The 15,931-nt window shown below is 39.2% G+C and overlaps 1 protein-coding gene across 1 annotated transcript in view; it reads left to right on the forward strand.

Annotated features, from left to right (window-relative positions):
* luzp2 (leucine zipper protein 2) overlaps window positions 1-15,931 on the forward strand; it is a 132,733-nt gene that overhangs the window by 59,193 nt on the left and 57,609 nt on the right. The window contains exon 2 of the mRNA XM_071896172.1: window positions 12,372-12,489. Within this exon, the coding sequence (XP_071752273.1) occupies window positions 12,372-12,489 (118 nt within the window). The remainder of the gene's footprint in view (window positions 1-12,371; window positions 12,490-15,931) is intronic.

Genomic DNA, 15,931 nt, shown 5'->3' on the forward strand with positions numbered 1-15,931 from the left:
AAACTGCAAAGTACAAAAACACAACTTTCTTTAGTGACTAAGTTCTAGCCTAAAACAACAGAACATCAAGCCGAAAGATTTAAGCTGTGTGATGATACAAACTTAACAACTTTACAATTTTATAACTTTACAATTCCAGTACATGGAGTTTTTATTTAAGATTAATTGCAATATGGCTTGAGACAAATTAAAAGATTAGTTAGACTAATAGGCAAAACAAGTAGCCTAACTACCAACGGAGCTGAAAAATGCAGCAGCAGCAGCCTCAACAAACACCTGAAGGACAGTAATTACAGATGTGCAGCATCTCCAACGTTCGATAAAACTGCCATTTCAAGTCGAGTTTGAGTATTCAATATACGGTTTCATTGTACACTTGTTTCCTATGACTCTATCTTGAAGAATTAGCCATATTATTATAAGGCATCCATTTGAATGCCATTGGTAATCTAAGATAAATCTCTAGAAATGTAATAAACCTTTCACTACTTCTTTCCATTTAATTTTACATCTATAACAATTTGAAATTAGCAATATCGTATAGATTATCAGTGCCAGACTGCCAGTATAATGTGCGTTACCTGTTCAAGCATTTCTTTAGTATTTCTCATTTTTCTCACATTGAATTATCTCCAAAAAGTTGATGAATTATGAGAAATCAACATATGAATCTCCTCTGTAAAAAGTCCATAAACACAGAACAGTCATTTCCCTGCTGCAGCAGCAATGTCAAATCTGTTGTCGAGGTCAGACAAAAAAAAAAGCCGCTTGAAGCTTGTAAGTCTGTAGCAAATCAGTCCTGCAACTTGTGTGTTGCTTAGTTCTTTAGCCTGAGGATGATTTGTAGGAAACTAGCAACAACGTCAGAGTCAACACACCCAAACAAATATCCACTAGAGATGGTGGTGCTTTCCTAAGCTTATAAATTGCTCATTTAATGATTAGATTTGTAAGGGCGAAGTAATGAAAAATCCACAACTTTATGTGGTGCAGTTGTAATGAAACGGTAAGCTTTTGATAAAGACATAAAATTAAAACGTCTTGTTTTAGCATAATTGATTACCTTAATCAAGTTGCTTTAATAATAAAACGAGCACAAAACATTGTGAGGTTGCGGGGAGCTGCAGCCTCTAATCCGAAGCTCCACCACCACCATATTTTACTCTGTCACCAGATCATTGTAGGAATGTTAAATAACAAGGTCCTATTAGACTCATTTTTGTATTAGAATCTAGCTTGGCACTTACCCTATCTGGCCTGTTGTGTTGTGATAAAGTACAGCCATGCTTACACCAACCAAATTATGGTATTATCGCACCCTATTAGGAAAAGCTTCAATGCCAACTAAAGGTCGATTGGCTAAGTAACAACATCTCCAGTACTGGCCTTTGAATATCAAAACACAGTGCATCAATGCTTTTCTTCTGCTTGTCATAACGATGATGTATTAATGGTTCTGACTTGCTTTTGTTTGCTTACATATACTTTCAAGACGAGTTTTCTGTATGATCGTACACAGTACACTTTGGAAAAAAACAAATAGAAGAGCTTTTATGATATAGTTGTAGTGGAAATAGCATCATTCCCGTTTGGCTATATGCAGTTGGATCTTGGATGGATCCAGGCTAAATTCAGGCTAGATCGTGACCTACATCAGGTTTTCAAACCATGTTTTTTTATCTGTTATTGAATCACTGGTGAGCAGCAATTGGAGTCAAATATAGATGTGTTTGAGAACTGTGCATCTTGGTCCATAATGTGTACCATGACACGTTGGAGTCCACACCCCTCTAACACTCATATTTCACCCTATTGCCGATGTGTGAAAGTGTTTGTCAATTTCAAACCTGCCAAAATCTCTTCTCGTCAGCCATCCCATTCTTCTCAGCCTTCCACCTTCCTTAATTTAGCTACAATTTGAGAAAAAGAGACACATCGCATTGCATGCTTGACTTTTCTTTGCATTTCATCATGTCAGTCCTGAATGTTGCCAGAAGATTGTGTGTGAGGCCTGTAACCTTGTGGCTGGTGCAGGTGCTTCAGTGTACAAGCAAATTTGATGAAAAGCTTGATTGGGGATTTTATTAAGGAGTTGGTGCAGTGACAAATCGCTACGGCAAATAACAGTCAGAAAACAAACTCCCAAGCTCGCTCCAAGGCACAGGGCCCTGTAACTGTCAGCTTGCCTGGAATGAAACAATAGATTCAAATGGGGTCTTGCCTACTCCAAATTGATAATCCGGCCGCCAGAGGGTTTCTCATCCAGATCGGAGTGGTGCACCAGCAGGGGTAGTTAACCAGTAATCAAGTCACATCCGTCATCCAATTCCAAATTCTCCACCTCACACTCTCCCCGCCTTCCTCCCCTTTCCCTGGCTTAGCTTGTCCTCTTGTGCTTTCCCTGAGCGACACTTGGAAGTTGGGCAGAGGCTCCGCTGATTGCCCTTGATGTGAATCAGATGCATCTGCCTGCCTATTGCCAATTCCTAACTTCTTAGCTATCGGTCAGATAGGGGGAAAATCAGACCTGGAGCCATAGAGCTCCCGGTAGATAAGTACTATTCTTCAGCATCGCTCTCTTTTCAGCTATCATTTTGCACCTTTATATGCTATGTCAAAGGGGAGAAGCAAAAAGCCATCGACTTTTCTTCCCTACTGCAACAGAAATCAAACTGTTAGAAACTGTTTTTTTAACATCTGATAAAATAAACGTTTCCACTTTAATACAGAAGTTGTTTTTGGATGTGTCCGTAAGACGATTATTCTACTTATTTACTCAGAGAGAAATTCTTTTGAAGGACCAAGGGAGCTTCACTCCTCTCATCCCTGTGTTTATCCTGTCTTACCACTGCACTGCATTATACTGAAGCTCCATAATAGCGCTCTTCCCAACCTCAGCTTAGTAAATCACATTACGCCGTGGCTCATTGCACCCCACCCCTCCTCATGAATGAATGAATGAATGAATAAATGTAATGTGTCATTTTGGAAAGGCTTAGACTCTTGAAAGACATATCATGTTTTAGTTTACCTGAGCTTAGAGTAGGTTTTCTTGTACTATTGTGGGCTGCAGGTTGAATTTCATAGTTGTTACTCCTATAGTATATAGTGTTCGCACCATGGATCTTACAAGTTAAGGCAAGAAACATTCAGTATTGAAGGTAAACTGAAAGAAAAAAAAATACAGTAGTGTTATTGTGTTGAGGATGTTGCCTCTGGTGTAAAAAAAACTTGTTTCTTGTAGCATTTTAAGGTTTTGGGTTGTTTTTTTGTTGTTTTTTTTGCAACGACATTGCAAACAAAGCGGAATTAGGGGTTGTCATAAAATCTCTTTGAGGGAAAAGGTAAGGCTCTCCCACACAAAAGGGATTGCTTTATTTTTTTGCAATAGTGGTAAGTATTGATGCTTGGCGATGTACGCCTTTCAAAGTAAAACAAAAAAAAAATCCAAGCTCAATCCAGCTTGATTATAGCACAACAATTACTCAAGCAAGGAACACAGCGTTAACACATCTTTGAAAAGCAAGGATGGGCGGAATTGCATTAGATACACTCAAATCCCAGATTTAATTGAAGCTGGCAACCATATGAGATTCTAGGGATGCTTTTAAAGCCGTAATTTGTGTGATATAGGTCCCTAGATGAGAGATGCTGCCACAGGAAAAGAGAATGAGTCACATCAACAGTGTGCATCAGGCGGAAGAAAGACATCCTAAGAGCTGAGCGTTTCATCGTGTCTGTTGATGCCAACCATATTTATTAAAGTGCAGAAGGGATGCAGTGAAAACAAACACAGCGCAGATATGAAATTAGCCTGAAAAGTAGAAGGGGTGTGTGAGGGGGGCCCCGGCCTGGTTGTTTTTAAATCAAACGTCTGTTTCCCAGCCATGACCCTAGTTTGATTGAGCCGGTTTTCATGTCGGTGTGAAAATGATTTGGAAATGTACATGACAAAGGAGAGACCGGAGTGGATTGTCTGATGAGCTCAACTCAAGCAGAAAATAGAGAAATACAAAAACACTCAGGCGAGATTTACTTTTCAGGTTACATATAGGCTCAGGGTAAAACTGAGCAGAGACAAAGAGAGAGAAACTGATTTTTTTCATTCAGACTAATTAGAAGAAATACAGTGGTTTTCCTTTCTAGAACTTGCATCATGTTAATGTTATAATGTATGTGTATGATAATGGGTTAACAGGGGGAATATAGTGCTTTTTTAAAATAATTATTATTTTGTTTTTTATTTTTTTATTAGCATAAGTATAGCATTTTTGTTGTGTTTTTTTTGTGGGGTTTTTTTTAGAAAGTGTGTGTTTCTGTTGTGACAGTTTAATTTCCCTCCAGGATAAATAAAGTATCTATCTATCTATCTATCTATCTATCTATCTATCTATCTATCTATCTATCTATCTATGTGGTGCTGAAAAAACACTATTGTTTCCAAGTACACATAGAAAAGAGAAGAATGATAGAGTGTTAAATGTCAAGGGAAAGCAATTGGCATCTACTTATGCATAAAAATGCCTGCAAGTAATCATTGAATTATTCATCTAATATGCTAAGTATTTCTATTTCAATGCCTTAAACCTCCCTGGGTGGAAAATTACATAATTTAAGTGATGAACAAATTAGAAGGCCTTGCTGTTCAAGGATATGAGGATGGGGGGATTTCATTGTCAGTTCATAGAATTCCACTGCCGTAAAGTAAAACCAATTGTTGTGATGCAACCTGAAACAAATAAATATTTGTTGCATGGCTTACATGATTAAGCAGAGGTCATTCTTGTTCACGTCACTTCCCCCCTGCGATCTTTCCATCCACACGCACAAAGTGAACACAGAGGAAGACAGGCAATCCATTACTTTTCTAAATGCTCTATCAATTTCATTCCCAGATCCAAAGAAAGAGTGAGAGATATGAAATATCAGCTCTTATTGCTCATGTGTAAAATTGGTTTACACTACTTTAATTTCATCTGTCTGAATGATTAAATACTTTGTAAATTGAATGCAAATTACTCTGCGATTAATTATTTTGTAATAGATGTATTCAGGCTCTCATTGTTGGACACAACTTGCTTTCAAATCGTTATTTTGAGTTGTGTGATCGATTTTGACTTTTTAATTTTGCAGGCTGTTTTATAAAGAACTTTTATGGAGAATTTTAGAACATTTTATAACTTTGCTATTCAGCTTCATCAGCCTATATACTATTCTAGAGCATACTATTACTACTATTTTTGCTCATAATGCCATTTGGTGGAGGGTGTTTTATTCACAGGACCTTTTCGTATAGTACCACACTCGATCCACTGTGTTATACTATTCAAATAATACCCAAGAGCGCATTCTTTGCTGTCATTATTATGGGTACAACATTAATGCAATTGTCGTATGTGGGAAGCACAGAAGTACCCATAACTATATGGAAAGTTTTCCTCAGAAATAATAATAAAAAACAGGGGAAAACATAAAAAAACATTGACTATCTGGTCACCCTGGTCACCACAAGTATTGCCATAGCAACTAATAAAGCACCGATAGCCATGCGTAATGGGAATAACCAGCATGGCTATTTAATCAAATTGCTTGGATAAAATTACTCATTGTAAAGACCTTTCTATACATTTATTGGTTACAAAAAAATGAATACACCGTTAAAGAAAAGTATGAGTCCAATCCAAATTGTTTCTCTTCATCAGTTCTGCAGAGAAACAAGTATTTATATCTGTTTTATTTAAGACAATATACAATAATACAATAAAAACATTACATTAAACTTCTCATTCTTGTAAAAATGTTTGTATATGTATAGTTTGGCTCTTGCATTGTGTATTAAAAGTGTTAAGGTTGTTTTTAGAAGTTATGATATTGATTATTCTTGCTTTGCTTTGACCTTTGTTGACAAAGCAAAATTGGCTTCCTCAGCAACCATTGTTTTATCATGTTCCCCCACTAAACAATTAAAGAAGATTTAGTGTCAGATATCCCCTGACATGCATGCAATTAATATTCCCTGCTGTCTGCGATGTTTATACAACAGTTGGTAAACATGACTGATTGATTTCTGTTGCAGATGTTGGGTGGTGGTCATGCTCTGCTAGAGGAATATATTAATTCCCTGACAGGCCTTGGGCAGTCCCCCTTATTAAAACTATTTATTTGCCCCCTCTTAATGGCATAATTAATCCAGCCTGAAATTGGAAGTACCACATAAACCGCTGTCTGCCCATAATCTGCATGACGGCAAATAAACTCCTTTTATGCTCAGTGGAGTCACACTACAGCTCTTAGAAATAACTTAAGCTGTTGGTCTTTTGTGGCTGCTGCCTTGTAAAATATTCAATAGTTAAGCTCCACCCTACAATCAGGGACATGACATGGTGTGTCAGCGCAGAAAACACTGGCACATTTACTCACCTTTTTGAATGTGTTTTCATTTTCAAGTCCGTGACATGGCCTCTAACATCGAATCACTGATTATACTGGCAAGTTTCATTCAATTTTATATTTTATTCTAATTTATTTTACTTCACCATGTCTACTCTTACATCTGTACTGAGTTTAAAGTGAATGAAATCCTGGCAGTACTCCTGGTTGTCTTGGGGATTCAGATATGATATGTGATAACACTTTACGTGAACTCTGTTTTACACATTCATAATGCCTCAACTGAAGCTTTATAGCAGCTATTGTCAGCTGGCACATTGATGAATACTGATTCAGTCTTTATGTCCACTTTCATCAGATATTCAATAGGTATTTCATATGTGACAAATAGGGCACTGTGTGTCACTTCAGTGAGCCAAAAATTTGAAAATAAAAGTGCTCCTGGCAAAAGCCATTTCTAACTGAAAAACACACCTTAGGCGTAGCCATTAAAACATACTGTATATCCATGTGTTTCTAATCCGCCTCTCTGGACTCTTGCTTACAGTCCAAATTCAACCTAACTACTGTTATCTTACATTCACATCATATCGGAAGAAGCATTAGAATGGGATGACATCTCGTTGCTGCTACTTGGAAGGGCTCATGTGTTTAACTTGTTGGAACGGCCACATCCAAAATATTTTTTATTCATGAATCTAAAATCAACCATAAATGAACAGCAGCAGATATTGCATGCTTTTGTTAGAGCTGATTGTATTAGTGTGAATATAACAGATAATTTGGATTTTTACTGCCAAGGTTTGTGTTGCAATTTGTGATGCAAAGTTGGAGATATAAGAACCTACAAACAAATCCCACATGTCCTACTTGTACTTTTCGTTGACATGAATGGTTTTTCCCAGTTTTTTATTTACGATAAATCTGACATGAACGGGCCATTAGCTCATGGCTACTGGTTGGTTAGCTGTTAATTGCTATTGTCATTGAAAAGACATTTGGCTAACGCTGGATTGCTAGCCCATGCAAAAAAGCATTATATTAAAAGGTATATTATACTAAAGGTACATTGGTGCAGGCACAAAAATGAATGATGAATCTAAATCAAAACAAAGACAGAACCTGCCTCTTCTTGTTTTTGAGCTTGTTCATTCAAAGTCAGTGTGGCAGGACTACCAGGTTGTTTCTGGCCTCACGACCCGCTGCTCCTCCGTCATATTTTGCAGTACAGATCCGTCCCTGAGGGAGCTGGTTGAGCCTGAACATTTATAAGTTCTGGGAGGGGCTCCAATAGGGAAGGAGCTTTTTTACGGGCTAGAAAAAATACATTGAGCTGAATAAAGGACACAACAACAAACCAAATGGGGCTCCGCCTGTGATCATAGAACTGGAGTTACAATGTGTAACTATCAATGTTGGTGGTGGTATTTATAGTTGTAGTAATAATATTAGTGTTATTTATAGTACTATGATTGATTGATTGATTGATTGCTTATACTGTGTCAACTTATTGACTCCCTTGTCTGCCCAATGGCAGTACTGTTGCTCTTTGGTTTTATGGTATGTGGTGTGATGAATTGTTAGGGACAGTTATGGGACAGAAATAAGTTAAATTGAATTGAATTGAATTGAATTGAATTGAACTGAATTGATGATCTTATGGCGGACTCTATAGACATTATTCACCATAATCTGTGGTTTGGGTATGTTTAACACACACAGTTATATTGTTTGCTTCTCAGGGTTAAGGAGACACGCTCCCTTTAAGAAAGTCTGGTTTTCTGAGTCTGACGTCTGCTCGACGTAATGTTGTGTTTTTGAGCGCGAAGAAAATTGTCTTGCTCTGTGGTTAAAATAAATGACACACGAGTTGGTGTAGTCAACTAGAGAAGTTGTCCGTCTCAACTTTCTTGCCACTTCTACAATCTATCTATCCAGCTTCGACTTGGCAATATCAAGAATGTCTTTTACAAGGGAGACCTGGCAAAGACAGCAGCAGGACATTTGGTTACAGACAGAAAAACACTGAAAAATATTTCATAACAAGTAATAGATAATGCCAGAAAAAGTGAGAGGGAGACAATAAGGAGACACAAAGAGAAAGCAACAGACTGAGGAACAAGACAGTAATAGAACAATTGTGCAGTCCTGAACCAAACAATTGTATCTATCACACAATCAAAGTATCAACATTTTGCATTACAATTTGCTACATTCATCTAATACAGTCCTAACAACTGCTTTAAACTTACTCATTTTACTAAGTATTTCTGCTGACTGTGCACTATTAGAGGTAATTCTCAAAGTGGGTTACATAAAGAGATGCCACATATATCAAACTAGATACAATGTCTGAGAAAGAGCTTCCTAACACATTTTCATAGCTGGCTGTTCTACTGCTTAGATTGCATTCATATTGCATGAACACCTAATGAAAGCTGACATAAGGAATTTAATCAGCATTCATGAATGTGGCATGTACTGCAGCTATTATGAAGCTCCTGTCAAGTTGTTATGAATGTGTTATAAACTGGAATAAATATAAAGTGTTACCACATTTGCTTGCACATATGCATTGCATGGATTCACATAGTATTTATTCAAAACTCTCTTCCGCCTGTCACACCCTTCCCTACAAAATGTCATATCTGTCGTTAGATGGTGCAGATGTGGATGGATCTCATAACCCATTAGCCATTATTGAAATGCGAGGGTGAGTGGGGAGGGGGGAGGGGTCAGTACCTGTTAACTGTGCGTTTTGATCAAGCATTTACAGGCAGGAGGGAAGCATGGGGGCATGTCTTTGAAACCAGCTCTCAGCAGAGCGGGGAATGTTGCACTAATGGCCAGAACCAATTCACACTGGTGCAGATCTAATGTTGGTAAAAGCATGCATCAGTGAGCTAATCCCTTTGGTTGTAGTTTTCTAAATCTGGCTATAATGCATTGAACCTATTTGGGGATTTACATTTGAGTAATATTCCCAATAATCTAACAGTTTAATTAGCAGGGCATGATTTACTAGTTTTTGCTGGTGTAATGTCATCTTAGACTGAACCTGCTGAACCGGGGTTGATTCCTGTGTTCATGCATTACTTGTGAGTGGTGGAGCTGAATACAGGCTGCAGGACCAAAGTTCCACTAAAGCGCATTTTATACTTTAATGAAAATGGCATCTCTGCACGTAAACTGAAGCTATTTGACGCGTATTTGGGGTTGAAAAGGGTCTCTGCGTATGGGAGTAACGTGGCAGGAACATGGTGCAGTAGAACATGAAAGTGGTTACGGAAAGTGTCGAATGCGACACTTTGTGCAGAATGGCTGTAGCTATGTCTTACTGTATGTATACTGTATCAGTCTTTACAGACCAGCCTGTCAACAGAGGCTCCTGCAGCTCTCTCTCTGTGAGGCAGAATGCCACAGCCTTGGCTTCCTTTATTGAGCCATCGCCTGGCCATTGACTGTAGTCTTCAGTGGTTTTTCCTTTAGCCTCAGCAGTTCTATTTCACACTGCAGGGTCAGTCTCATATAACTCAGAAACCTGCTGTGACTCCAAGGCTAAAGAAATGTTTGTCCTCAATAATCGGATCCAATAAATGATGCCTCCCCCTCACTCTCGGGAGTTTGATGAGTTTCATGAAGCCAGTCAGGGGTTGATTTAAAAAACAGGAGAGGTCTGAGATGAAAGATTTCATTATCTCATCACTAGTGCTTTATGGACATGCGCCTGGTGCCATTTCTGATCATAAGCCTGTTTGTCAGACATTCAGGTCCTCATTAGCACACTTCTCTGCCTTCCAAAAAGGGGATCTTTGTTGGGGAGGAGGGTGCCAGAACACTGGACTCTTAGGAGGTCATGGTGTAATTATGCAGCTGGTGCCATTTTTGGCACTAATGACCAATTTATAGTAGATCTGCTAGAAATAAAATCTACACTTTTCGCTGTTATCTCTGAGTCTCGTGATATAGCTTATTTCTGTGTCAGCAGGCCTCAAATTATAAGTCTTATTCATTTCACAGATACCGAAGGGCCTATTCCATTGGGTAATGAATAAGATGGCAGACAGGGAGGATTCTCTCACCCTCTCTTCCCCCGTTGCGTGATCCTGCAATAAATTTCCCACCGATGCCATATGGTGGCAAGTCATGTGCGGGATTCAATATGCTGTGTTATTTATTTATTTCCCAGGTGTTGCTTTTCTATTACTGATTTATGTGTTATTGTGCATGATCTGCTGCTGGGATCTATGACATGGGATGTGCAGGGTTTTTGGAGGAGGGCCCAGGTTGAAACGGAGCCACAGATTCAGGATAATGTGGCAGCACTATCTTCCATCCGTGAGCATTTTGGGTTTTTTTCTTTTTTGTTGTTGTTGTTGTTGTTTTTTCCAGACTTAGCCAGTCAGGACTCGCCAATACCAGAATCTTCTCTTAGAGGTGATATATGTAAAAACAAGAAGTTTAGCGAGAGTTTTGGTGAGGAGCAGCAACCTGTTAGAGAATTATTAAACTTACTTTATCAGTTTGTCTGTACTTTCCTTGGGGCTTTTGGAAACCTTCCTGTCAATTGGAGTTTCTGATTAGATATAGAATTGAGCTGAGAGAATGTGCATTTGAATTCTTTTGATCAATAAAACATTTTTTTTTCTTCTGTGGGAAACAAAGTAAATCCTCATTTTAACAAGCTCTCTTGCTGTGTGCTGGGGCTGTTGTTATTTCTTCATCCATAGTTCCTGGTTTTTGACTGGGTATGTCTCTTGATCATCTAGCGACTTGTTTATTCAGTGCTACACTGTCAAAACTAGGGAATTTGTCGGAGTGAAAAGTTAAGTTCTTAGTTTTTTGGGGTTTTTTTTTTCCTCATCTATCACAATTTGAATTTAAATGAACTGTTGGAGGTTGAATCCATACATTGTGGCACGGTAAAGGGGATATTGATTGTTTAGTTAGCAGGGAAACCATAGGCAGATAATGATTTTAAAGACCACCCAAAAGGTTTATCCCTCCGCTTGAATTAGTAAACAAGGACGTTGTATTCAATGAATGATAGATAGATTTTTCAATTTTTAGATTGGTGTTGGGCAGTGAAATGGAACATGTAGTCCAGCTCCCTTATCTGTATTTCTGATAATAGGAAGGAAAGGAGTGAAAAAGAGTTCCCATGGTTAGCTATGGAGCCCCAAAAGGCCAAAGCTGTCAGTTCATCTGTTAGCTCTCAATTTGCCAATCCTGCACTTTCACTCTCTCAATGTCTGTTCACCTATGTAAACCACTTGGTCCCCTAACTTTGCCTTCTGTGCTCAGCTCTTGTACCATTGCTTCTAGCGGTGCTTCAGTCAAGCGCAGTATTGTATGTTTGTATAAATCCTATACAGATATTCCACCGTACATCACTCAGTGGGGATAATGTCAATTTAAAAATAAGAAAATCTTCATAATGTCCGTATTTCAATGCAAATGTGCTGCAAAGTAATGTTTGCCTCTTGGCAAGGCCGATAATAAATGACAAAAGTACTTCTGCATTGACATTTCAATACAAGTTCAGATTTATAAAGAGAGAAACAGGATTTGACAAATGTGCCCTGTAGTTTTTTTTTTTTTACCCTAATAATTGGATGGACTGTATGCATATTTAAATGGAAATACAGAGGCATTCCTCTGGTCAAAAGACCTATCTCTGTAAAACGAGGTTTCTCTAAATTGGTTGATTGAAAGGAATAGTTGTTTTTTTTAATCTTTCATCCAAAGGACTGTGCTGAGTAGATATTAGTTTTCTGCCCTATTGCTGTCCCCTTTAGCTCTAACGACGATGCTTTTAATCCAGTTTAAAACACCTCTTTCACCCAAGGGTATCAATAAAGAGTGATTTCTCTCAGCCAGTAGCAGACATTTAATAGTGAAATCTCTCTCTCTCTCTCTCTCTCTCTCTCTCTCTCTCTCTCTCTCTCTCTCTCTCTCTCTCTCTCTCTCTCTCTCAATAGACAAAGCTATGAGGGGCTGGAAAAGAAGCTAAAGGAAGTCTTCAGTGAAAGAAGCGGCATCCTGCACCAACTCTCCAAGACATCAAAGGAGCTGGACAGCATAAAGGGCAACCTTCAGGTTGGAGCCTCACCGTTTCTTTTTGAAAGATTACAGCAATGTTCAAGGAGTTAGCTGGCCATGAGTGCCGGGCCTGAGGTGATTTTCCAGCCTCTTTTTCTGGGAAACCAATCATTCTCAGTAATTTCATTTATTGTTCTCATTCATTTTTCTAGCTGTATAATGATCTCCTGCATACCCGTTTACTCATTATCAAATATGGATGTGCAAATGTTCTGCAATTTGGTGAGCCCACCCTATGTTAGAGATGTGATGTCTTAGTGGAAGGGCAATTGCTGAATAAGTGACGCAGGGATGGAAATGTAGATCATGTCACAGAAATCCAGCCACACTGCTCCACCCCATTATTAAGGCTTTAATCTGTGATTATTGATGCTCTGTATGATTGCATCCCACATGAAATAATGATACCAATTAGTTCTGAAAGAATATAATGGTCCTCTTAGGTGTAACACCAGAGAGTAAACAAACCCGCGGCTTCACTGAGAAGTCCTTTTCGGTTTCTGCAGCTTTCATTTGCAGCAGAAATGTAATGTCAAGTCATTTAAAGGGATGTTTGTATACACATAAGCATATGCATACGTATGATGGCAGGTTTCTAGAATTCCTGCCCTAATTAAATTTGCCCTGAAAAATAAAAGATGTAAAAATATATATCCCACTCCTACAGCAAGGTTAACTTAAGTATAAAAATGGGTTCATAAGATAATTGTAGATGGAGGATAATGAAGATTATTATCCCTGTTGCAAAGGGAGGTATCTGTGTTAGTAATGTGAAAAGGCAACGCTAGTCTCTGATATTTTATCAAGTGATACACCTTATCTGAGATATTATAATTCTGCGAGCCTTTCACAAAACACAATTATCTCAAAGCCAGATATCACTTCCCACCAGTCAATTTAGGTCAACTTCATTACAGCTCTTGGCAAAGACAAGAAATGAACAGAAACTCAGTTGTATATTCAAATATTTTAATCATTCAGCATGTTTCAATCACATTAGTGCATGCAACAATGATACTGAAAAACATACTTCCCTCTTGGACCTTTAGACCCCGGGTGCCGTGGTTCCCAGGGTTTCTTCAGATGGAATAGCCCTCCCAAGGCTGCAGTGTGAGTGATAGTGTTCACTTTGCAGAGGCTTTGGTGTCTTTAGGCTAGACTTGGAGGCAACACGAATTGTCAGTAAATCAATAACCAAACAAATGATATGTACACTTCCGTGAATGTGTGTACGTTTGTGTACAAGGGGTGGAAAGAAAGAGAGAGAGAGAGAGAGAGAAAGACAGAGATCATGTATGTGGGTGGATGGGTGGCGATTTCCTGGCCAAATGTCCCATGAGCTCCTCTGTCTGGCAATTCTCATGTGGTGTGGCTCCCATCCTCCCCCAGGGCGGGCTTTGATGTCGATCCACCCCAGGCTAGCTCGGCTGGCATCTATCTTCCCCCCCGGGCTCGGTGCCAGCACACTGGACAGGGCAGAGGTGCGGTTAGATTTGGCACGGTGCGCCGTGGAACAAATCTGTTGTTTAGGGGGGGGGGAAACATCATCGAAATGAAAATCATCAACCTTTTTTAAGAAACAATCGCATTAGCATGGAAAACCGTTCAGCGATTTTGGAAAAGATGTACTGGAGCAAGTGTTTATGTTTTTAACGAGTTGCCCCCTAGGTGCGGGTCAGTCACCCTCATAATTAAAGTTTGTATGATGGGGCTTGTATTCCTGGCAGGGGCTCCCAGGAGAGCGGCTATGCAGCATTTACTCTGCTCTGCCCCTCACTGTGAACTTTGCCAACAATTTGGAACTCGCTTTGAAATATAGCATTAATATCATCAATCACTGGGAGACATTTGCACATGAGTTGTAATTAGCAGTTTTGGTTAAAATTCAAGAAAGATTGTCGTCTCTCCCTGTAATTCCCCCACAAGTTTTTATCCATGATGCTGCTGGAAGAAGTCACAGTATACTACGCAGAAACATCTTGGTTTTGACCAAAATAAAAGTAGCTCATGTACAGTATGTGTAGGACAGTCACTTCTCAGATCTCCAATGAACTCTTACTTCACCCAATCTAGATGTAAAAGTCTTATGTAGCATTTTAAGATCAGTAAATCATTACCACATTTATTTTGAGACATTAGTATAATTACTAAATGAGACCATTGCTGAGAATTTACTGCCTTTACATTACATTTTACATTTTCTTCCACTGGGTCAGATTTGGCAGGAAATCTAACGGATTGCTTTATGGCACAAAGGGACATTGCTTTACGGAACAAAGCAGGAACTTTCTACTTCTCTACTTTGCAAGTAATGCACAACTTTCCAGTTCCACTATTCTAACTGCGAAATTTCAACTTCACATCAGCTTACCTTGTCTGAATGCATATTGGCTGTTATCAAGGGCTGTTATCAGCTCTTATCCGTCTTCCTGCTCTTCAAAACAAACACATGAGGCGATGCCAGGGAGCGGGACAAGTAGCAACATCCTGTTTGTGACAGGAAGCAACAGACTGAATGGCCATTTAGTTCCCACTCCATTATTCATCCTGAGATTGCCTCCTCATTAGCCGTTTTCTGTGCGTGTGTGTGTGTGTGTGTGTTTGTGAGGGGGTGGGGGGGGGGTTGATTTTCCCCAAACCAATCACTAGTGACTCATGTATCCGGCCGCTCTGACATTATTTTCCGTGACACTGATGCTGGGCCTATTTACTAACTTTACCAAGAATGTTGGTCATTTTTGACAAAAATATTGTCTTTGCGAAGACAATATGTTGGTTAAGGAATGATTTCAACAAATATTATTCTTCTGAAGCGGTAATTAAAAACCGTTGCACGAACGGTTCAAACTTTAGTCCCGCCCAGAAAGACGCTGATTGGCTCGATTGTTTCTCCGAGCGAGAACAAGCCGTTGACTAGAGCAACACCAGAGTCTCTGAATCGCCCGACAAATCTGAAGAGTGGGCGGGACGCGATTCAGGAGTCTGGAACCAGGCTAGGGAAGTGTGGGAAGTGTGTGAGAAACACAAAATGCTTCATGTAGCACCTTCAAGCACAAATCAAAAAGAAGTTAATTTTGCCATTGAGTCCACATTTTCTTTCTGGATATTGCTATTCAAGTCCATAAAAAAACGCCCTCCTCTCTTGGAGGGCAATCAGAGACCTGGCTAATCCATAATTAGCCATCCGGCAGGTGCTCAGCCTCCAGTTGGACCCAATCTGTGCACCTGCCTGCAGCCGTGTTTGGGTTTTCTGAAGGCCTTCATCACCTGTTTGTTATATAATGAATCATTTTCCTGAGACATCAACAGCTTGTAAGCTCTGCCTCATCATTTTATGATACTCACCTATCTTTTCATGATGTTTGATCCCCTCAACATTGTTTTACAATGTTCTACATACATTGTGTGGATTAGTTCCCATATGAATCACAGTGAAGAT

This window comes from Centroberyx gerrardi, chromosome 1, assembly GCF_048128805.1.
Source record: "Centroberyx gerrardi isolate f3 chromosome 1, fCenGer3.hap1.cur.20231027, whole genome shotgun sequence".
Classification (NCBI taxonomy): domain Eukaryota; kingdom Metazoa; phylum Chordata; class Actinopteri; order Beryciformes; family Berycidae; genus Centroberyx; species Centroberyx gerrardi.